A 23,374-nucleotide genomic window follows, 5' to 3' on the forward strand; every position below is an offset into this window, starting at 1 on the left:
TAGGAGTTACCCAGACAACCAGAATAATGATTTTATTAAGGAGATAGAAGGATAGTGTTCTGACTTACCAGTAGTCATCTCCAGCCATGCATTTTTCATACACTGGGCCATCAAGTTCCTTAGCATCTGGAAAAATAGCCTCATGATGGATGATGATCGTTTTGATTATCTCATTCACGTGTGCCTGACAAGACACCTGATCTTGTATGTCTGGAACAGGCATCAGGGTTGGCCCAAAACAAATGGCCAGATTGTACGGATCCATCATGTTTTCATCACTATACTGTGAAAGGCTGTAATAGAAGAAAAATCAAGAAAAAATGACCTTTGCACTGCAACTAACCTTATTTAGGAAACTGGAGAAACTTAATTTTCTGTCTCCATGCAGAGATTTCCTGCTCTCTGACACAGTTCTATTTAACACAACAAAACAGAAGAGTGAATTTCTTCACCAGTTTACATACATTACAGAATGAGTACATAGCACACATTTATGCACATGCTCATAAACTGTTATATACAGTACACACTGACCTAATGGACTAATGTAAAATGCACTGACTGCTGCTGCATCCATCTCATCGGTGTTTATCCCTGGAAGCCCAAGTGGACTGCATCCTAAATGGGTATTACAGGCATATCATTTCTCATCTGACCTCGATGTACATCTCCCATCCACCTGCCATGAACTTAATTCAGACTGAATTCTCTTCTTGAGGTAACTGAGTCCCGTGATCTTGCAAAGACTCTTCTGACTTCTAGTTTCTGTTTTTACTATGCAACACTTGTGTTGTGCTCAGAAGCTCTCACAGAAGTTTCATTTTGGAAGCAACTAAAGGAAAGGTTTTGATTAATCTTATTAATCGATTTTTGCTAGCTCTTCTTTTCTATAGAAAATTAAACTGACTAGTTTTCAATATAATTTTTTTGAATGACAAGTTGCTCTTTATCCCTGTATTCAAAAGCACCAAAATTTCTAGTGGACATTCTAGCTTTTGAGTGGTTTGGTGCAGGATCAGTTGAAAAGAATTGGAAATGCTGAGACATCCATTACCTTAGTGCTGTTCTGTACTCTGAAGCAGCATATGCATTAGCATGTCTGGTTGTATTTAAATACAGGAGTATATTCTCTTTAGAAAAGGAATTTTACGACTGTTTGCCATGTACAAACAATACAAACTGATGAGGCTTAAAATGACTGCCTTCATAACTACTTTGTAAAATTAATCATGGTCTCCATATTTATGCCATGATGTTTTCATATCTTGTGCACTGAATGAAGTAGAATGTTCTACTGACATGTAAGCTGATTAAGACTTCGTGAGTGTACAAGATGCTTGCGTAAAAAACACATAAAACAAATATGGCAAGTTCTGCTGGTGACTGGTATCACCCCATACTCTTCTGGATTCACTACTGTGGCTGATACTGTTCAACGTCTCCATGAATGACCCGGGTAATGGGATGGAGTGCACACTCCACCAACTTGCAGATGATGCCACTCTGTGGGGAGCAGGAGATACACTGAAGGGTAGGGTTGCTATTTAGAAGGACCTTGACAAAACGGAGAGATGCATTAACATGGACTTTATCAAGTTAAAGCAAGGATGAATGCAAGGTCCTGCTTCTGTCTTGGAATGCGCTACTATAGTCTGGAGCTAACTGCTGTGTAGCAGCTGTCGGTGGAAAACACCAGGGTTTTGCTGGACAAGAAGTTGGTTGTGATTCATCAGTGTGTTCTCTGGTGATGATGATGTAGTTGCATACATAGCTGTATTAGGACACGCAAAATCAGCAGGTCAGGGAATTCATTATTCTACTCTACGTAGCACTCATGATGCTAATGATGCTATACTGGGCATGAGGTACTAAGTCTAGTTTTGAGAGACTGACGCAAGTCCAATGAGATGGTTAGAGAGCTTGAGCATAAGGGGTTCAAAGCAACATTGGGAGAACTGGGTTTGTTTAGCCTTAAGAAGAGAAGACTAAAAGGAAACACAGCTGCATTCTTGTACCTTCAAAATCGCAAGCATGAGAGAGAGAAACTCTTTTTGGAAGTATACATCAAAGGGATAAGAGGCAACAGATACAAGGCACAGCAAGAGACACCCCAGCTGAGAGCAGGAAGAAAACTGTTCACTGTGAGGCTGACCAAACAATGGGTCAGATTACCCAGAGAGGCTGTGCGTTCCCTGTCCTTTGAAATACCTGGCTGGTTATGACCTTGGGCAACTTGATCTACCTTTAGAAGCTTTGAGCAGGATGCGAGACCAGGTGACCTCTAGTCATGAAATCTGATGAGTTCTTGGCCATATGAACATATGCAAAAAGCAGAACTGGACTGCAGAAAGTCAAACTATGGGAATGTTTTTTCTGTAGCTGCAACAAGAGCAGTTTGGAGGCAGTAAGAGATTTAGCCTTCCTTCTGAATTGCATTGCTGTGTAGGGAGCATAGATTTAGGTAACATGACCACGTACCAAAAACCTTGTATAACTCTGGTCAGTCTATATGTCTATTCAGAGGAGAAGCTGCAACATAAGCATTTGAGATATTTACACCATGTCACTATTGAGTGATGAATTCATGTCTTCAATGAATAGCTGCTTTCACAAAACTTTGGATCTCTGCCCCTCTTTTAAATATTACCTGAAAGAGGTTCATGAATTACTAGAAGAAAGGAAACATGAACAGCTGTTAATACAAGCAGACACACAACCTGTCTGAAAAGAGCCTGCTTCTATAGGAACAAACAGAAAGGATTAAATGGGGAAGGCAGCAAAGACAGAATGAATCAGCAGAGGGCAAATGTAGAAGAAAAAGAGGAAAAAGGTAATACAAAAACAGATATAACAGGAAATAGATAATATGACAGCAGAAGGAAGAAAGAATCAGGTCAAAGTGCTCAACAAGAAAAGTTTGCAGTGAAAATATTGGACTCAGCAAAACTAGAGAGGGCTATGAAGAACTGGAGGGAGACCAATTGCCCAAACTATCTTTATTTTTCCTTCAAGAATGAAGTAGCTTTTCAAATACAATAAAGACCTTTCCCCCTTTCTCATGCAACCTTCCTTCCAGCAGCTGCCTGTGTTTTGTTAGGTTTCAAACAGTTTATATCAAAGCATACATGGATGATACATGTTTTATGTACTTGTAGCCCCATTAACAGAAAACAGAAGAGGCAATACACATCTCATTCTGGCACTGCATAGCATTAAATAGGCTGCAATAGATATATATGTATAGCCTGCAATGCCTGCGTTATTTTAATACACCGTTTACTTTTTCCATCAGGAGATCAAAATCAGATTGAGGGGAAAAAAATTCTATATTATATAAATTATTTTAAATGTAACTAAAGTTTGCATTAGTTATTTTTCTTGCATTACTGCTGTAGACTGCACTCTCCATTTTGGACATTACTTTAATCTGTCTTATTACAACCTTGCTCACTGTAGGACAAATGCAATATTAATTTAAACAGAAACTGGCGTTTTCCTCCTATTTTTGTTGTCAATTAAAAGATCATCTTTTGCATTAAATGCAACTTAAATGTAAACTGTACACTGAATATGAGTAAAGAATACTGATACCAGTAGAGCAAAGCAGATAAAGACACGGTATCCCCAAGAAGTATAAAACACTTACTGATTGAGGAAGGCAAAGAGGTATCTCATCACTATAAGGACCGACCTGGGCAAAGTGAGGAGGAGTTTGCGGATGTGAAGAGCCCTCTCATAGAGATTGTCTATTCCTGTAAACAGAAGAAAGTACTTCAAATCACATTTCTTATCAGTCTACTTAATTTGACCCTTCCTACCACATGCCCGTGGACAATATCTTCTTATATTACGCTATTAGAAAAGTAAGACCTGAAAGACTTCTTTTCTCTCATTAAAATCACACAGTTTAAAAACAGCATATTTAAATATAGAACCTGATAAATCTGCCCAAGTCAAACCTTGGGTCATTTGCTCAGCTAGGCAGTCCATGAAACCAAAGTAACAGAACATAAATAACGTGAGGGAATCAAGGAGACATGTTTGCCACCAGTTTCAAAAACAGACTCATTCTGTATGTAAGTTCAATGTATGTAAGTATACATACCAGCAATAACTTTCCAACCAGTGGGCTTGTCTAATCAGTTTTCTTAATGAACACCTATAATTCTATTAAAGCCAAAGTAGAACAAAGGTCTTAAGTTGTTTGAGATGTAAACAGCAAACACAAAGATCCCATGTACTTTCCTGGTTGATTTTATAGCAGTTCACCACCAGCAACAGTAGAAATTTAAAATAATTGCTTTCATAACAATGTTAACTGTAAGCAGAGTTCCATGTGTTTATTTGTTCTCTTTGGTATGGCCAATTCTACCAATAAGAATTTATTTGCAGAAGCAAAATGTGCGGTGACTTCTGTTTCTTAGAAGAATAAGTGCTGTTTAATAATCAGTATTTTGGTACCAAAATCTAAGCGTAAGAAGAGAATCGGCAGAGAGACATCCACTGCATTTCATTAGGATTACCTAGTGTAGTGAACTGAAAGGCAAAAACTGTTCCTACGTCTGCACTCATGGGAGATCCCACTGGCTCCGCACCAGTAATGTGCTTGGAAACAGAAGATTCTGGGATGTGTCACTGGTTAAGAACAGGGGTCCTCTGCAGGGGCCTTGGAGATGTTTGCACACCTGAGATCTACAGAACAATTGCAGTTCTCTCCCTTTCCAGCACACACTGTATCTTGGACATGCTAATGCTACGCACCTTCACTTCTGCACCAGAGTGCCACGCTGCTCTTTTGCCACTGCTCATGTACACTGCTTTTAGCCCAAGGCCTTTCTCCACCTGTCTAAACTTGGTGGAAGGAGCCTGACTACTCTTTCCAATAAATGCTGCTGCTATTACTGCTAGTGATGCCTTGTAGTCTCTACCTCACCTTACCTCCCTGCCAAACCTATCTGTGAGTCTTCTAAGGAATGAGGTTTGGGGAGGAAGGTCCTGAAGTGCTTCAGTTAGTTCCTAGAATACTCCTGTCTCAGCAGCATGTCTGCATGGTGCTGTGACACAGCTTCTCCAGAGCTTTCCCACCCTGCGTACTGGATATGGGAAGCTACAGGGAAGCTGTAACATAGCCAGGATCTTTTTTCTGCATCAAAGACTTTACTTGGTAAGGCTTTGTGCTGCGGTTCTGCCTCTTCCAAACAGTTCTGGAAACCTGCCCTGAAATAGGTTCAGTTATCACTGAATTCAAATCAGCAGTGAACTGAGAAATGCACTGGCCTGACTCCCAGGTGGGTCCAGTGGCTCCTTCCAGCTGTGTGCTGCCAACGTGGATGCAATAGCTTTGTTAAATCTAGGAAACTAAACCCAAGATGGGGCACGGCCCTGAATGTTGGCATGCAGGTACTGCATAGAAACCTCCTGGTCTCTGTCAACTGCAACTCTTCCGAGCTCTTTCCAGACATATTTCAGAGGATGTATGGGCCAGGAACTAGTCTCTACAGTCAGCACAGACAAGGCACAGGAGGCACAAAGAATTTGGATGTGTGGTCATGTGCTGAGCTACCTCAGTTGCCCTAGTAGGGGCATTACTGGTACCAGGAGGTCTCCTTTGCAATGAAGCTGTTAAAAACTATCCACACAAGGCTGAAATGTGAGTATTTCTAATTCCTTCCTGGTAACCCAGCCCCAGCTTCCATGAAAGCCTCTTTATTGAAAATCCAAACCTCTGCCAAGTGGTAAGTTTGCTTGCTTTCCATGTGATTTCAAAGGGTTTGTTTGTCCTTCTGAGCACTGATTTGGTATAAATGAGGTATCTAGTAACATCATGTATTTGCGTGCTGCTTTAGAGTGAGGAACCGAATTTTAGAGCTGCCCCTGTATCAAAGTGCATGAGTGTTTGGACATGTCAGAAAGAAGGACTGAATACAGAGCTCCTTCTGCATCCAGGAAAAAAGAATTTGCAGCTCTGCTGCAGAGGAAAAAGGAAGCATTGCCTTATCACCTCTGGCCGCGCTGCTAAAGAGAACCTGAGGACCAAATGGTCATCCAGGCCACAAGCTGGCAGCTGCAAGGAACCACTGGCAGTGCCAATACCAAAGCATATTAACACCATTTTTCCAATACCGAAGCGTATATGCCACTGTGCTCTCTCTCCCATGGTGCTTCTCTTGGAGGCCTTATTAGTCTGATTTTGAAGAACTGTAATTATCCTTAGTCATCCTTAGTTCAGCACTCAGTGACCTACTGCCCATTTTTTAAGAAAACTGAAATATTGATACTATACAACTTGTTCAAATACTGCAATTAGTTGCATTAATGGAAAATGGAATCAGAATGTGAAAACTGATTTGTTACTCTAATTACATGGTAAGACTCTAATTTCCAAAGACAGAGAATGGAATAAGCTTCTGGCAAGGACAAACATACTGAGAACCAACAAGATTTGTCTAACTATGGCAGGAAAGAAATCCATGTGAACAACACACAAATATCAACATCATATGAAGATTACTACTAGGTAAAAACAAAAAAATACAGATGGTTACTTATTTAATAGTTCCTGTGCTTCAGAGCAGAACAAAACTTCTGGAGCTCTTGACTGACTGACACACCTGCCTCCTAGACCTGTCTAAGCTATGAGGATCAAACTCACAGCCAGGAGAACAAATCCAGCATACCAGCGTCACTGCAGAAATGAAAGAGATTATCAGCCAGCTGCCTCTTCGTCAGCCACAAGCAAAGGAGCACTTCTCGATAGCAATAGATAGGCAAAAATCCTAGCAATCCAAGACTTACATAAAAGGTGTGATTTTTGACCTCCACGACAGATAAAACACTGGTGTCTGTTTTGGAGAGGTGGTGTCACTTTTGCTTATTGCAGAGACAGTGAATGCACACTTTTCTCTTTTTTAAGAAATAACACATTTTAACCATCTGGCATCTCACAATGAATTTTTCGCAAAGGCAGACATCAAAGTGAAACAGGCCAGAAGTGAATTATCAGCCTCAGAAGAGAGTAAGAAGCATAAGAGAGGAGAAAACACAATTACTAACAGAAGCCCCCCAAATGCAAGCAAAACAATAATAACTTAAAAATGAAGACAAGGATACATTCATCTTAAGTAACATTAAGAAAATGTAAGGCAAACTGAAGTTTAATTAAGCAATAATCCTGAAGTAGTGGGACACGTAAAAGGCAATAAGTATTTGAATATATAAATTCAGTGCTTTGGTGACAGAAAACGAAAGGCTTTTGCAAGACAGCAATTGCTGGTGTTTCCCAAATCCTCTGGGCCATTTGGCCACATGCCTTTATCGTCCCAGTTTAGTTAAAGATGCTACAAAAGCACCACTCATTTCCTGGTCATGGTCTTACATATAACCTCTCCTTCACTAGTGGTGAAATGCTCTACGGAGAGAACTTCAAGCCTTGGGAACAGTCAGAGCTCAGAAACCAAAACTATGGATTCTGGTTTGTGCTCTTCTATCACCCCCTGTTGATATACTTCTTGGACTAACCTCAGTAGTAACAAAAGAAATGCACACATTTTGCAAAAGGAAGATATTGATTAGAACATACGGGAGGCAAAGACTAGTGTTAGCAATGAATGAACTGTGCTAACCTAATTGCCACTGCTGTGCAAGCTAAGCATATTTCACAGGCAAGGTCACCACAAAGGGAGAAGAAAGCCATAAGCGGTAACATAAGACATCTCTCACCTTTAGGACCACTGGTTTGAAGGACAAAATTCACTGCAGTAGCTCTGCGAGGGGATCTCCCACCACTTAGAGTGGCACCTACTATTAACAGAATGAATGCTGATGCTTATTTTACACTTCCACTGAACATCAAATGGGACTGAGTTACACTTGCAGATGTAGTTTTTATGGTCAATTTGCAGCTGACAAGTAGTCTACATGAATATGCATTAGTGCTGAACTTCACAATTTGTGTGCCTTTCCACTTCAGTAGATGAGTCCAATCCAACTCAAAGATATGTATACATTAACTCAGCAACGCCATTTACAGCTCTTTCAAATCTCTTTCAGAAGGCATTATAGGAAAACAAACACAATGGCATCCACTGTCACTTGGTTAAGAAAACAGCTATTGTCATTTGGTTGAATATTTTTCAGGAAAAGCTGACAATTCATAGTTTTTTATTTTTTAAGTGACACTCTGGAAAAGCGGTGAATAATATGCATACGTAACGATCTCATCTGGAGCTAAATGCACCTTGCTGGCTGCAAAGGATCAAAATGATACACGCTAGAAGGAAAAAGTTCTCACCATCCTGGCATGGTAGTGTATCAAATTTAGGACACAGGAGATGAAATCCATAACTATAACGAGCTGAACAGAAGCTGCACTGTCTGGACAGGTGAGATGAGCCTGCCGCCACATTGCACAGTTATGTATGTAGATGTCAACTATAATTCACATGTATGAAAATTCACTCCAGCAGAGGAACTGTAGTCCTTAAGTAGTGAACTATGGCCAGCCTTCCGCACAGCTTCAAGCACCCTCTGCCTATGCATAACTCCTCTTACAAATCCTTTGTTTGTTTGGCCCAATCTATTTTCAGAAAAGGGCAGAAGAGAAGTACAGCACAACTCTTCTCCTTCCCCCACCACTGCGTTTTACCTGCTGGATTGTTGAGTGCTGCTCTGAGTAATAGCAGTCACTCCATTTGCTAAGAATGCAGCATTATGGCCCATCATGAAAAGGAATCATTATGTTCTATCCTACCTTTCCTGCTTGCTTTAGAGAAGTTAGAGTTTGGATGCAATTTTACTTAAATGATCCATAAGCCCAAACAGAAAAACACCACTCTCATGAGCCTAATTAATACAAATTGCCCTAAAAGCCAGTCATTTTGCTCCACTTTCAACATATTTCCAAAAGCGAAAGCATTAAATCACAATGCTCTATTTCATTTGAAAATGTATGCATAGATGCAAAGGAATTCCTGAGTGGCTGTACTGAGGAAAGGTTCATTTTGCAGCTGTAACCTCAATTATGCTTGACATCCATAAGTAAGTACCTCAGATTCAAGGGTTTTTTCACTGGCAACATCACATTTCCATATAGAATGCGTGACATTCTGCCCTTCTAAAATTTTACACGAACATTAACTTCATTGATTTGTTTTTCTCCCTCCCAACTCTTATAACAAATTCTGCCACTAATTAACAAAAGCACATTGGCATTTGCTTCGAAAAATTATTTGAAAACAAGTTAATGTTTAATCCTCTTCTTACTGTTCATCAGAAAGCAAATGCAGTAAGTACTAAGAGCACCTACTTCTTAAATAAAAACGTGAAAGCTTTCTGGACTTTACATACTCAATTGTGATTTAAAGAAGTTACATAAACTTCTGCTCTCACGGAAGAAACAGAGTCTGGCCCTGCTCCCACCAGCATGAAGGACAAGACACTTAGTATGTGACGGAACTGTCGGGTGTACTGGGCTACAAGGGTACAGAAAAAGAAACTAATGCAACTATGACAGGTTCCAAGTCTGAAGTGGGAGAAAAATCTTGCCTAGACTGTCTTCCTTATTGCAAGACATATGAAGTATCAATGCTGAAAGACAGCAATACAAAAGAGTCTTAGAGACAGACAGTTTCTAATATGATGTGCTACATAGGTTCCATGTAAGCTAAATAGTGACAGGTTAACGTATCCTGAAATGCTTCTTTTTTTTCCCAAATAAAAAGCATCTCACTCCCTCACAGTAGTGCACCACCTAACAAGGCACTAGGTACACAGCTGTAAAAACTCTCCACCCTGGGCTTCTCTCAGATAATCAGAAGATGCAGACACACAGCTCGCTATTCCCAGTGTGTGACCCCGCGCTGGCTGTGGATACAAGGCACAAGAGCTGTTTTTTTTTCTCTCATCACATTCAAGACTCCCACTGTGACAACACAAATAAAACCACCCCACCATGTTCAAAAATAAAATCCCTTTCTTTCAGCCAAATTCCAAACTTAAGTCTTCTCCCTTCACTGAAGGGAGGCAATGGCGTGTTATTTCAGAGTGCCCCTAAAGATAACCCTGAGGAAACAACAACAAAATCAAACAACAACAAAATTTTGCTTTTGTAGATATTTGTCTTCCTTCAAAAGCTGCCAAGAACACTTGGCAAACATTATTATAAAGAAAATTCCTATCTTCTGCAAGAGCAATAGTACAAGTCAAGTCCAGCAGAACTATTCAGCCAGTGTCCTGGTTTCAGCTGATACAGTTTTTTGTTTTTTTTTTTCTTCAAGGGATCCAATAGAATATTCTATTTTAGCTTTGGGAGAAAAACAATGTCGATAACACAGCAACATTTTAGTTTTTGCTGAATAGAACCAAGGACTTTTCAACTTCATGTACTTCTTGTACTACTCTGCCAGCGAGGGGGGCTGAACAGGCACAAGGAGCTGGAAAGAGACAGAAGCAGGACAGCTGAGCCAACTGGCTAAAGGGATGTTCCATACCACGCGACTTTTGTGGAAAAAAAAAACTTCAAGAACTGTAGGGAGTTGGCTGGGGTCAGACACTGCTCAGGGACTGGCTGGGTTAAACCACAACATCACTATACCTTGTTTTGATAAGATGCCGTGGAGGTGATAATCCAGATTTAGGACAGCCTCAGAGAACAGGCTGGTCTAAGCCAGGATCAGATGGCAACATCTCATCTCCAGTAATGATCCCACTAATGGGAAAAGCAGTGAGTTTGTTCAAAATTAACCAAAACTAAGGTCTGCTGGATGATTACTACTAGTTAAATAAAAAAGTTGTTAACTCTTGGTTGAAAACAATCCAATTCTTAAACGCGCAATAGTTTGACCTCCTTCAAGGAAACCAAGGCCTAACGCTAAAGTCTGTATTCACTGCTACTTTTCTCAAAATTCTTGATAACAGAAGATCCCTTTAACATAACTGAACTTGATCACTCTCAGAATTGGCTAAGAGGTCGGTGAATCACCTCCAACTGCAAAGATGCCATGTACACATGCTCAGTCTGCTGAACTTCTGATCTCCTTCTACATATCCTATCTTGTCTTCAGAAACATCAACGGTGAATGGAATTTCTCTGAAGCCATCTAGGTTTCTCTTCTTATAATTAATTTAAACAACTGATTCTGGCAGATATTTTTCCATCTTCTAAATACATCACTTCTGTAATCTTTGCAAGCTGAACAATACTTGGAATTTTAAGTTTCTATTAAAAGCTCTTCAACACAGTGGAGTGCAATTCCACTTACTTTACTCCATATAATAATGCATACAGTATCTCCACATATAAGAACTGCCATCCCTATTTTTCTTACTGTTTAGTAAAAATGATGAAGTCGTAAGGAGATCCAATGGACAGAATCTGAAAGCAGAAATTTTGAAAAGGAGATCTTGTGCAAATGTTAGACGATGAAAGTGATTAACCATCTGAACAGCTTATCCACTAATGTGGTACATTTTCAGTTAACTGAAGCTATTAAACCAATACATTTTTTCCAGCAGACATGCTTTAATTCATCCAGAAGTTATGGAAATCTGCACAGAATTAGTAGGTGAAGTTCCATCATCCCTGTAATGCAGAAAATCACTCAGTCAAAATGATCCCACTTTAAATTTCAATTTCTATGACTTGCGAACATTTTCTGGCCTGTAACACTGCAGTCAGATAAAGCTAAGCTCAGGCAGGACAAAGATTATGCTTTCTAAAGAGATGGTGGCTCTCTCAGCATCCTCCTTAGGGGGGAATCAGACCGTAAAACTGCTGAAAATTGTGCAGGTCTGTTGGACAAAAAACAAAACACTGCACACAGACCTGATCCCAGCAATCTATATATTTCATAACCTCCAGGCTGAATAACTGCAATCCTCCCTAAGTGGGAAGGAAACTGCACATGTAGGGTTCCCTCTGGCACAGAGCAGAACAACCCATCTGCTGGCCAGTCCAAGACAGTGTGCACACATCAGTGCTGTCCTGACTGCTGACTGCCTCTTTTGCCAAAATAACACAGTTCAGAGAGCCTGTCCTAATTAATATCCTCAAAGGACTAGCCCTCATTACCTGTGAAACTGTCCATTGGCTCCATTTGGCTGAAGCACGCAGTTTACAAAGGAAGGGTTCAGAGAAGGAAGTTCCCCACACAGTGTGGACTGCTCTGACTACTTCTAATGGACCCACAGGGAACAGTAAGCCTACTAATGGTTGGCTGGGCCTCACACCTCCTGAATATCTGCAGGGATCTGTGAACTGGAAAAGGCTCTGTGCATGCCAAAGCAAATCAGCCATCCACTAATTCCTAAATTACTACAAGCTCTCAGCATCCAGCTATGAACACCAGCAGCACGCAGGCTAACACGCTCCTCTTCTTGGGCATCCCATTACAGCTTGACAACTCTGCGAGTTGGAAGGCAGACTGGGCTCTTCTGCAGACAACATTCAGCTGCTTCCTCCTGTTCTTGCATTGAATGGTTTTCCAGATAGTTGGATCTGGGCTTGTAAGCTGAGCACAACAAAGGTCCAGAACCACACAATGCTGAGCAGTTTGTTACTTATTCACCAGCACCGACCCCAGGCTGCAGGGCATAAAAACCTCTGTGAAAAGTAACTGTTTGCACAGTCATGACTTCACCCCCTTCCATCTGCCTCAGTGCACAGAAGAAAATAATAATGCTTATAAATTTAACTATCTCCTGTACACCAGAAGATTTTCTTCCCTCCCTATTAAACAAAGAGTTGTACTGTACATGAATCCCCCTGGAAATATGGAACAACCACAGCTGCAAGTATGACTAATAGCTGACCCAGACTGCTACAGATGGCAAACAAACTGAGAAAAAAACTGTGAAGTTAGGTCTTCTTTCACGCTGCTATTGTATGTATGAAAATAAAATTATATTGAGAAATAAATAGATTTCTACTTACTGATACAAGAAATAAGATCATTAAATCTTTCCTTAGGAAAGACAGGATTTTCCAGCCCTCGGAAATAGAGCTTCAGTACTCCAGCAACTGAGTTAATGTCATGGTTACTTTGGTCATCTGCCAAAGGATTTTCACCTTGAAAAGTAAATAAAGTGAATTAAAACATGCATAAAAAGGAGTCTTTTTTCATGAAGCATTTTAATAAACGAATGACATTTTTTCTTGTTGTTTTTACTACGTAGGAAGTGGCAATGCAAGCATGCAAGATAATAAACACTGGCTATCCAATAAAAACTAGGCTATGATTAAACTGAAAATGTCAGCTTAAATAAAACTTCATTTACAGTACAGAACCCAGCAATCTCTTAGGTCCTGAACTTCCTAACAGGCATTTGTGGACATGTTATTATTTACAATTAGTAAATTAAAAACGCTGTATGTGCTTAATTGAATAAGGTTTCTCAGACTATTTTTTGAGAGCTTACATAAAAAAATGGAATTAGATAATTCTTTGAATTGCAAATTTGCCTTAATTCTGAAAAATTAAAATGTTCAGAAATTTATGGAACCATTTGGTGAAAGCACTGCATGGAAACTGAAACTCTAAGGCCCATGACTGAACTATGTTTAATTCTGAAAATTTGGACTTCATTTTGAAACACTGCAGAACGTTTGCACCTTCCAGAATAACACTACCTAGGAGAAGCAGTGAAAAATAGGGCATATGCAGGAGTTGGCAAATAGGAGAATGTGCCTCTACTTCACAGATAAAAACAGCTCATTTGCGTATTTTTTCAAGGACCAGATCAAGTGTAAGAAGATATGCAACTAACACCAGGGAGAAAAATATTGTGTGTATTCTTTCATGCTTCCAGTCTTAAGATTGACTGCCCCAAGGGCTTTCTTAGTAGCACATGATCTGTAAAAGGTTCTTCTGGAAAATGAAAAAAAATAACCAGCTTCCAAAACCCAAGAAAAGAGAATACAAGACTAAAAAGAGATAAAATTGTAACTAGTGTTAACACAATTAGGGGATTGTTGGACTCTATCTCCTATGAATCCTAAGCTTGCTGCTGCAAGCCATCCATGTGCAAAAATCTACTTTTCCTTCCTGTTGTATTTTCCATAATTCTTCCTCTGGGGCTGAAGATTCCTTCAGGAACAAAAACTGAAAATGGAATGACTCATTCACAGCCTGCATTTGCATTGACCTGTATGTCCTTTGATAGTGATGCCACTTTGGCACAGGGGGTAGAAAGTTAAGCACTTATATTCCAGAAAATCAAATAGCATCATTCTCAAATTGCTTTAAGCAGTCTCTTGAATCTAATTAAAAACATAATATTTCCTTTTCAAGAACCTTTAAAATAAAGACTAAGTATTCCTTGCTTTTTAGCCTAACAAAACCTACCTCAAGCTCCTGGGACAGCTGGGGAAAATCACGTTCATGTCATCATTACACTTCACCTTTAAGCACACGATGGTGCAAAGTTTTAGGTGTAGTACACAAAGTGCATACAAACTGCTTAAGTGGTCAGGAAAGTAATTAGAATTTAAAAGGCCTTTATATATCAGACATTAGAGTGCTTGAATAAACAAAAATGCAATTACCTCTCTCAAATGAATTTTTAATATCATTCACCTCCACCTGGGAACCAGACACTCTAAAAATTCCCTGATGCTGAAGACCTGCAGCAAAGACAGGAGACAGCGCTGAGAAATGAATCTACTTTCTAAACAGTTTTCATCCCTATTTTTAAAACAAATCAAATGCTTTATGGGAAAGATACATTCAAAGGCTCAATAAGTCAAGTACATAACGTATTTCAGTGCTTACCATATAAGTTGATAAATCTGATACAGCTTTCCACGATGAGAGGAATGACTTGTCCTGAATCCTGGTAAAAATAAGAGCAGAAAAAGTACACTGCACATTTGAAAAAGGGAAATTCCCTTCTCTGGACTAAATACAAGAAAAAGATTTCTTTTTTTTCTCAATCCAGATGGACATACAGTGCTGCCAAAAAAACACATAAAAAATATCATTCAGGGTGGGACGGAAAGGAGCAGGTGAAGAGAAAGGATTACGGTTCTTAATGAAAATCACTGAATCAGGAAAATCATAGACTTCATTCTCTGCCTCTGCCATTTTATCTGGCTAACACTATAGTGACATCTAAGCTCACGCATCTGGTTTAGATTTTTGAAGCAAAATGAGCTAAAGCAGTGAATTTGCCTTTTTAGAAGTTTGTTATTAACAAGAATACTTCATGATGAAGATTCTGCACTCATTTAACCTATCTTTTTTTTTATCTGATGGAGAAAGTCTTACATGGGTCTAATGACACAGAGCCTAATTCCTGGAGGTGCTTTCTCTTTGGCTAAAAGTTACGACTGAGAACAGTTGACCAAGCCTTTTCTGGACCTGTTAAGACTATTAGAAAAGTTCTCGAAGAGTCACCAAATGACTCTGCATGGGGTAGTGGCTGTCTCCCTCCTGACTCACTCCTGATCCGTGTACCCTAAAACACAGTGGATGATCTGCACGTTATTGCAGGCTACACAAAGCACATAGTGGTGAACTGAGGCCACTTCCAGCCAAGCACAGTGCCCAGCTGCCTCTTCAGCACGATTGGGGAATGGGGAAGGGAGGTCATGGCCTACATCTCACCACCTTCAGCTGGCAGAGCTCATGGATCAGAGCTATTGGTCTCAGAAATCACAGAACAGCCAGTTTATATGAACATTTTCAATTTAACAGAGGTGATTTTAAAAAAGGAGAAGAAATGCTTGTGGTGGTAGGGGGAGAAGAAGACCATATACACCAGCTTTCAGTGAGCTGTATTTTTCCTTTAAACTGCTTGTTTTCCAAAAGAACTGTCATAGTCCTTTAGTAGTGTGTTTTGGCACCTTAAAACATGGATGTCTTACCCAATGCACTTTAATGACTACAAGTCACCAGATATCTATTAGAGTTATGAATCATATGATTAAAAATTATTTAGAAAAGTTAGTGCTTATGCTGGAAAAATTATTATTTCATAAATAGTAAGTACCTTCAAAATTCTTGTCTTAAAAGCTATAATTTTTCTTTCCAAACGAACTTCAAATATGCAAGCACTCAGGGAATTGACTAATTCATAAGTCTAGCATAAATGCAGTTTGTATTATAAAACCATGAATTCAAAACCTGAAACTCAGAATACACATTTCCTCTTACAAACTAGTTCTTCACATTTTCATACTAAATTACACTAAAGGGAAGTTTATGAATTGAGCTCAAGTAGACAAAAAGTCAAGTGCTAGAAAAAAATGACTGAAAAATAACACACTGAAGCAACAAAATAAGTACTTCCTGAGACAACCTAACTCTTTGTTTTCTGTGTCCTACATATTGTTTTAGTGGGCCTCAACAAAGAGAGTAACAGTAATTTCACTATTTCAGTTGTAGCTTGTTTGTCTTTTAAATCAAAGCCTAGTAAAACTGGCTAGCCAAGAACCAATAATGTCTGGATGATCACTTTCTTTTTGAGAAGTCTCATGACTCAGTAAGAGTTGAATAAAAAGACACGGAACAAGTCAATTGCTAAACCAGAAATACTGTAATCTTCACAAACATCGAGCACTCTAGTCCTCCAAAAAAGCAGAGTATTAGAAAACATGCACAACATGCACCTGTATCTCCTGTTAGTACACTGGTTCATGCAATGAATGTAAAGCCTCTGAAAAGATAATGTTTGCAGTAAGAAATTACAAACAAAAAATTACTTTCATACTCGTTTGTGGAGAATCTGGTAGAGAACCACACACAACTTTGTAGTGAAGGAATTCCTTTAAGTATCAAACAGAAAGCTTATGGTTTTGGATCCAATGACAGGGAAAAGATATGTAGTAGCAATCTGAGTTGGTGAAAAGTCAAGAACAGTGTGACCCTCCTGCTGCTGCCAGTTTGATCTGATGTGTGCAGTCAGCGAATGTAAGTTTGAGACTAACTATCCTATCTTATGATACAAAAAATAATAAAAAAATAATAAAAAAAATAAAAAAAAACTGGGCTAACTCCCACACTGTCAAATGAGGCTATGTACTTTTTGAAAGACTGCAGAACTCTCTCCACTTGCAAGTAAGCTCTGTCACCCACACTGCACGTAGCGTAACCCTCTTCAGCAGGAGGGAAAATGACAGGACAGCATTTCTCCTAACTTCCTCTGTTCTTCTCTAATCCAGTGGCTTTCTGCTGTGGGAGTTTCTGTTTCTTTGCTTACTTTCTTGAGCAAAAAACAGTTCTGTTGCACCATGTGATGATTTCCTGAAAGTCTCTGCCACCACTCATATAACAATAACAGTTTTTCCACATAGTTGCACTGGGACTGGCTGCTAAACAGTTACAACGCTACCAGCACAGAATTAGTTCTGCAAAATATTCTGCTAACTGCGTTGCAGAGGGAGAAAAAAATAAATAATCATGTAACATTCTAACTCAGTTCACAGGGCTTGCAGTCAGGAATTCTTTTCACTGTGTATCAATGTATTGCTACATATTTTTTTTTAAGCTGGCTTTCTTTTTGCTCTGTCAGCTATTGTCCAAAACCACAAACTAACTGGGAGGGGTAGCAGCTTGTTAATGAAGAGGGAATATCCTCATCTAAGGCTACAATCATTCCGTTAAGCCATGGTTCAGTTTTGCCTGCTGTACTTTAATAACATTTCTTAATGCAAACTTTTCCCTTCAGTTTAGTGAAAGAACTAATTTTGAGCCAAGGGTGAATGAAGCCCAACAGTGAGGCAGGGATGGTTCTCTTTTCACCAGAACTATACCTGATGTCTTGCGTGAGAGTTCCTTCGGCCTCGGCTAGAAGCATTATTAGAAATAAAAGTATGAAAAAGAAGAAGATAGTAATTACAGCAAAGGTACAAGATCCAGAATAGTGGTGATCATAATTTCACACAATATAATAAATTCCTAAAGTCACAGGAAATCAAAAGCTGGATATGAAACCCAGGCTAATACTGCTTCTTCGCAGACTTTAAATACTGAATCTAACTAAAATGGCAAGCTAGAAACTGTGCTAAGTGTGAGTTACACCACTATACTCTATCTTCTACATGATGCTATGTTTCCTCATAAAACCAAGCTGTCGATACTATCCCTACGCGATTAACAAAATCACAGGAAGACTAAGGCTGAGTAATGAATCCTCCTCTTTCCCTCTGACTTCAGGAAGTATTATATTGATCAACTGGGAAAGACAAGAACCCCAGGACAGACTTACACATAATGATCTGCCTCAGCTCACATGAGGCTGTGACCATTATAGTAAGAAGTGTTGAGATCAGCCACTCCAGTGGCTGGTGCCAGTACCTTAATGAATGACTCCAAATCACCATTAAACAACTTAGCACTATACTGTGATCGGGGTCTGGACCTCCTGTGTTTCTGGGGCTTAGGGGGAAGATTTGGAGGCCTAAGGGAAGGGAATATGATTACTGTGAAAGGTAGAATTAAGTCAAACAATAAAACGAAATGTCTGTAAACTCAGCAAAACAACAGAGTATTGTGAAAGGAAAAATAAACAAAGTAATTATCAGGTACAGATTTTCCAACAAATTTAACTGTAACATGTGAAGAACACATCCATTAACAATGCATTGCTTACGCATAAATAATGCCATTCTTTATCAATCCCCGCTTTGAAGTTGCACCACATACATTTATTCCGAACACTGTGCAAGTGGAACAACCATTTCTTGTTGCTGCCATCTAAGATATCTACAGCACCACTGGAATTCATCCTGCCAGCCACGGCAGAACAGAAGGTACTCTAAGCACCTCAAGCAGGAAAGTTGCTTCATGCTGGAGAAGCTTCACATTCAAGCTGCTGAGCACAATCCTATGACTCTTCAAGACCAAACTGTCTGCATCTTCAGCCACAGTCAGTAAGATTAATCAGCTTTAGCCTTTGACATTCAACCACCAATATCTTTGGAGAGTGCTCCAATTTGTCACTGCTTTTCAACTGGAGCCATCTATAGAAGAAAGGTGAATCCAGTTGATGGAGCTACAACGGCCACAGATCAGTGGGAAGAAAGGAGCTCTGAAATCCGCTGAGATGTCTCTAGGAATACTGGGGACCAGGCAGAAGAAATTATATAAAACCAAATGGTCTAGGCAAATACAGAGCTAGAGCTGCATCCAAACTTTTTAGCATAGAGGACAAAACTTTTGTTGTTGGTGGTTGTTTTTTTTAAATTCAAGATAAAGGGCAGTGGCAATGCCTCTCCTATTTGGGAAGCAAAAACAGAAAGAGGAGGCACTGACCAGGGATGGAATAACTGAGAAGGACGAGGAAGAATAAGATCAGATAGGCTGGGCTGGAAGTTCCTACTCTCACAGGGTTGGGAAAGGTGGTGCCTGCAGCAGTGATACAGGCAAGTGGCAGCTGCAAACCCTAACAGTTGCCATTGCCCCCCACAGCCTGGTAGCCCTGGGGGCTGTAACGTGCCTGTCTGTGTTTATGTCTGGAGGCAGCCTCACAGGTGTGGCATTACACAATGGAAAAAGTATGTGCTGCACAAAGAAGGGAGACCTAACATGGCCTCTCTTCTCTTCTGGGAATGAATAGGCCCTCTTAAGCATCACATACATGGATACTGAGGTAATCAGGTACTCCTGTGCAGAGGTAAGTTACCAAAGATGTGGCCTATCCCCTAAATTCATGTCTGTATTAGTTTCTTCTGAGATGAGCATCTTAATCAACAGTTTTTCCTAGCAACAAATATTCCCCTCCAACTCACAAATTTAACGTGTTTTCCAATACACAACTATTTTCAGTGATTTCCCTGCCTCTTCCACCCTTGACAATGGCCTAAGCAGCTCACAAGAATAGGGAAGACGAACAGGCAGTTCTTAATCCATCAGCATGTGGGAACAGAAAACGCTGCATGTTTAAACACACAGTACCTGCATACAGTTTAGGTAACAATAACAATAATGCTATACAGCAGTAGGAAATTGCTCTAAAATTTGTCATTTCTTTTTTGTTTTACATTTGTAGCTCTGTAAATCCAGTTAAATAAAAATGTCTTACCTTGTTGTCATATATTCAGCCCTGTGACCTACAGAAGTTCAATAAGCAGGAAACAATTATTTGCATGTTTTAGGTAGGTTTTTAGCTTTTTGCACCTAAATTATGCTTGACAAATAGCTTTTAACCCCAACTTTCATATTAACAGCTAAAGATAAACAATTATACAATTAACAGACAACGCAATTATCTACCATCTCCAGAGTTACATTTAGAATACAAACACAACCCACGTTACCAACAACTAAGAAGCCTGCCCACAGATTAAAGGATCATTTCATACTGTAAATAATTTGAAGCAAAACTCCAAACAACACATGTTGCTTATGCTCATGTGCTTTTGTGGCTAAATCAGTATGGAGATAGAGCCGTGCCAATATTAGATTATACCTCCTGCTATGCTTTGTGTCTAAACCTGTTCAGTGTTGAAAATAGAGAGCTCTGTTTATCAGTGGCTTGCTGCTGAAAGCCTTTACTCTCTTTCATTTGTACACTCTAGGAAAAAAATACAGTGCTATCACCAGGACATGCAATATAGACATAAGAACTGTGACAATTGCACAGAATAGTCCAAAAACAAATACTGTACTCCAGAAAGGTTTAACCTTTGTAGAACAACAGATCAGTAAGTTACGCATGTGCTCCATGCAAATGTAAGATAATGGCAAGCAAAATAATCAAACAGAAGGAAGGTCATGATAAGGTATGTTCCACCAGTCTAGTCTTCCCCAAGGGAGACTGTGCTCTATTAATTTACTAGAATTCTTTACACATCAGTTTAATACCAGACAAAGGAGAATCACTGGAATTTATTTATTTATAAGTTCTCTAATCAATTTCTTCAGGAGAAGCTACTGAAGTAACTACGCAACCATGGATTGAAAGCAAAAATAAAATGGCTCATCAAGAAACTAGTGAATAAAAAGGAAATGGGATTGAATTAAACGGTCTGTTTTTATCATGTCAGAAGACTAACTTCTGAGTCATTTACTCAAGCCTTCCCATCACGGCCACTTATGGAACACACTTAGTAGTGTCTCAGAGAGATCACAGCAGCTAAGGAAGCAAAAGATTGTGCAGGTAACTAAAATACTTTTGTATCACGTCCTGACCAAACTGTGAAGTTCTTTAGAGGGGTTTAATCATGAAGAAGACATACAATGGCAAATTAAAGTCAGTACTGACAAGTTCAAATAACAGATACCAGAGAAGAAAGAATTAAACACTTATGGAGCTAGTAGAACTACATATAACTATGCTGACTCAGAAAATCATTCCGAGCATCTCTTGGACTACAGGTCTAAGGTCACTGCTCAGTTTGAAAGTGACACCAAAAAAGCTCCCTAGACTGCACAAACAATGAATATTGGCGATATACAAAAATAATATTGCTATGTGGCAATGTCCTGTGCAACTCACATATTGTGTGGTACAATTTTCTACCACATTCTGCAATAACAGAAGGCTGGGGATCCACTGGAAGTGCCACAAAGAATAAGTTCTGGGGAAAAAAATCTCCAGCATTAACAGGATGTGTAAAGATTACTGGCCATTATTTTACAGAGGTGTAGAAGAGGCATAAAAGAAGAGCATGGTTGATAATAGATGATGTGGAAAAGGTAAGCCAGGAACTACTCCTTTCCATGTCACATAACCACAGGAAATTAATCTCAATATCTCAATTATTAGTAAAACAAAAGATGTTAAAAATCCTAAGATTGGAGGGTTTAAAAAATATCTCTGATGTTTAACAAATTATGACAAAAACTATGGGACACAGAGTCAATTTCTTTTACAATCGCTTATTCCCTTTCTTGCCTTTTTCTTTGCTTTGCTCAACAGATAAGCCTTAAGTCTGAATGAGTGTGGGTAAGCATGCTTCCTATGTTTAGTACTAACATTGCTTGAATATTTCTCATTTATTCTTCCAAATCTGCAGTTGCACACTTAGCACAGAGTATTTCACCTATCTTCCTTGTGCAGATCATGAATATGCACCCAGGAAGCCCATGAAGAGCAATGGACGTAACAGCTATGTGATTGGTTGGAATAGAATCCAAATGCTGTCAGTGCTGTGGATCACATGCCAATCTGGATTTATTCTGCCTACGTCTTTACACTGTACAGGTTCGAATAAAAGCTAGAAAAACTTCCAGTTCAGACCATCCACTTCCCCTCCTCTTTTATCCTTCTTCCCTCCTCTTCCTCTCCCTCCTATTTTCTCCTGCATTGTGTAGTTTGGCACTGTGTTATTTGTCAGCTGTCTTGCTGACATGGAAGTTTCCAGAAAAGGCAGAAAGACAGTTTAAGTAGAGAAGGAGAGCTCACTTCCTAAAAAAAACATGTCTATAGTAGCTACACTAATCATGTTCTTAACTTCACAGTAATTCTACTCTTTCAATCTCCTCACTCCAGGCACACGCAGAATTCAGGTTTTCCTTCCCAGGCACGTACACTGACATGTCTCAAAAAATAGGCAAATGAAGTTTTTTTACCTACAAGAACAAGGGCTTTTGCTCCAAATACCAGCTTTGACTGAGCGTGTCCACATTTCAGATACTATTTGCATGTGCTACAGCATGATGACAGAAAAATAACTAAGTGGAAAAACACTGTGGGCAACAAAGATAAACAATTTGGGGTTACAGCTGTCGGGTCAAAGGGAACTCTTCAAACCGAATGGTCCAAGCACGTCTGAGAGAGGCTAAACATCCCTGAGTCTGACGGAAATGTATCACTTAAGTCATGTTGCCGAGCAACTTTCCTTTGATACAGTTCTGTCCTCATATCTCTCCAGCATGCATTAGGCAAGGGGTTCTACCGTCTTTTATCGTTCTCCCTTCTTCATATATTCTGCTGGGCTTCTAAATAACAAATATTCACTTCATTTTTCCAAATACATTTTCTGTGAGCATTTGAAGGTAAATATTTCTAATTTTTGATCAACATAGATGCATACTGTTTTGTGGGAATAAACTGCTTAACACATGCAACTAAATCCTACTGAGTGAAAACTTTCATGAAAAAGAATATAATTAGTTGCCTGAAAACAATTACTATCTTCTACAGTCCAGGCATACATGAAAATGTTGCCTATTTCATGCTCAGTCACTCCCTGAACCTGGGCTTTATTTGAGTCACAGCCATAGAAATGCTAAAAGCTCTTTAGGAACCTTCACAACTGGATTTGTGGAGCTGGAGTTTTATATCATAGGCACGACGAGATCTGATTAACAACACATTTTTGGCAGTAAAAAGAAAATAAACTGACACATCCTGTTGCTCTTCAGAGAACAAGCTTCCTTTCTTGTGCCTGGACTTTGAATTATATAGTCTTTAACCTTCAGGAGAGGGTTTTTAT

General features: G+C 39.4%; 1 protein-coding gene across 2 annotated transcripts in view; it reads right to left on the minus strand.

Annotated features, from left to right (window-relative positions):
- Window positions 1-23,374, minus strand: part of SRGAP1 (SLIT-ROBO Rho GTPase activating protein 1) — a gene marked incomplete at both ends in the record, with an annotated part of 136,215 nt that overhangs the window by 11,476 nt on the left and 101,365 nt on the right. The window contains 7 exons of one of the 2 annotated variants that reach the window (XM_079549702.1): window positions 69-293; window positions 3,647-3,752; window positions 12,929-13,063; window positions 14,540-14,617; window positions 14,766-14,826; window positions 17,747-17,780; window positions 20,017-20,044. In XM_079549702.1, the coding sequence (XP_079405828.1) occupies window positions 69-293; window positions 3,647-3,752; window positions 12,929-13,063; window positions 14,540-14,617; window positions 14,766-14,826; window positions 17,747-17,780; window positions 20,017-20,044 (667 nt within the window). Of the gene's footprint in view, window positions 1-68; window positions 294-3,646; window positions 3,753-12,928; window positions 13,064-14,539; window positions 14,618-14,765; window positions 14,827-17,746; window positions 17,781-18,290; window positions 18,394-20,016; window positions 20,045-23,374 lie in introns of both variants that reach the window. The other variant, XM_079549701.1, reaches the window with a different exon arrangement.

This window comes from Tetrao urogallus (assembly GCF_951394365.1).
Source record: "Tetrao urogallus genome assembly, chromosome: 1".
Classification (NCBI taxonomy): Eukaryota; Metazoa; Chordata; class Aves; order Galliformes; family Phasianidae; genus Tetrao; species Tetrao urogallus.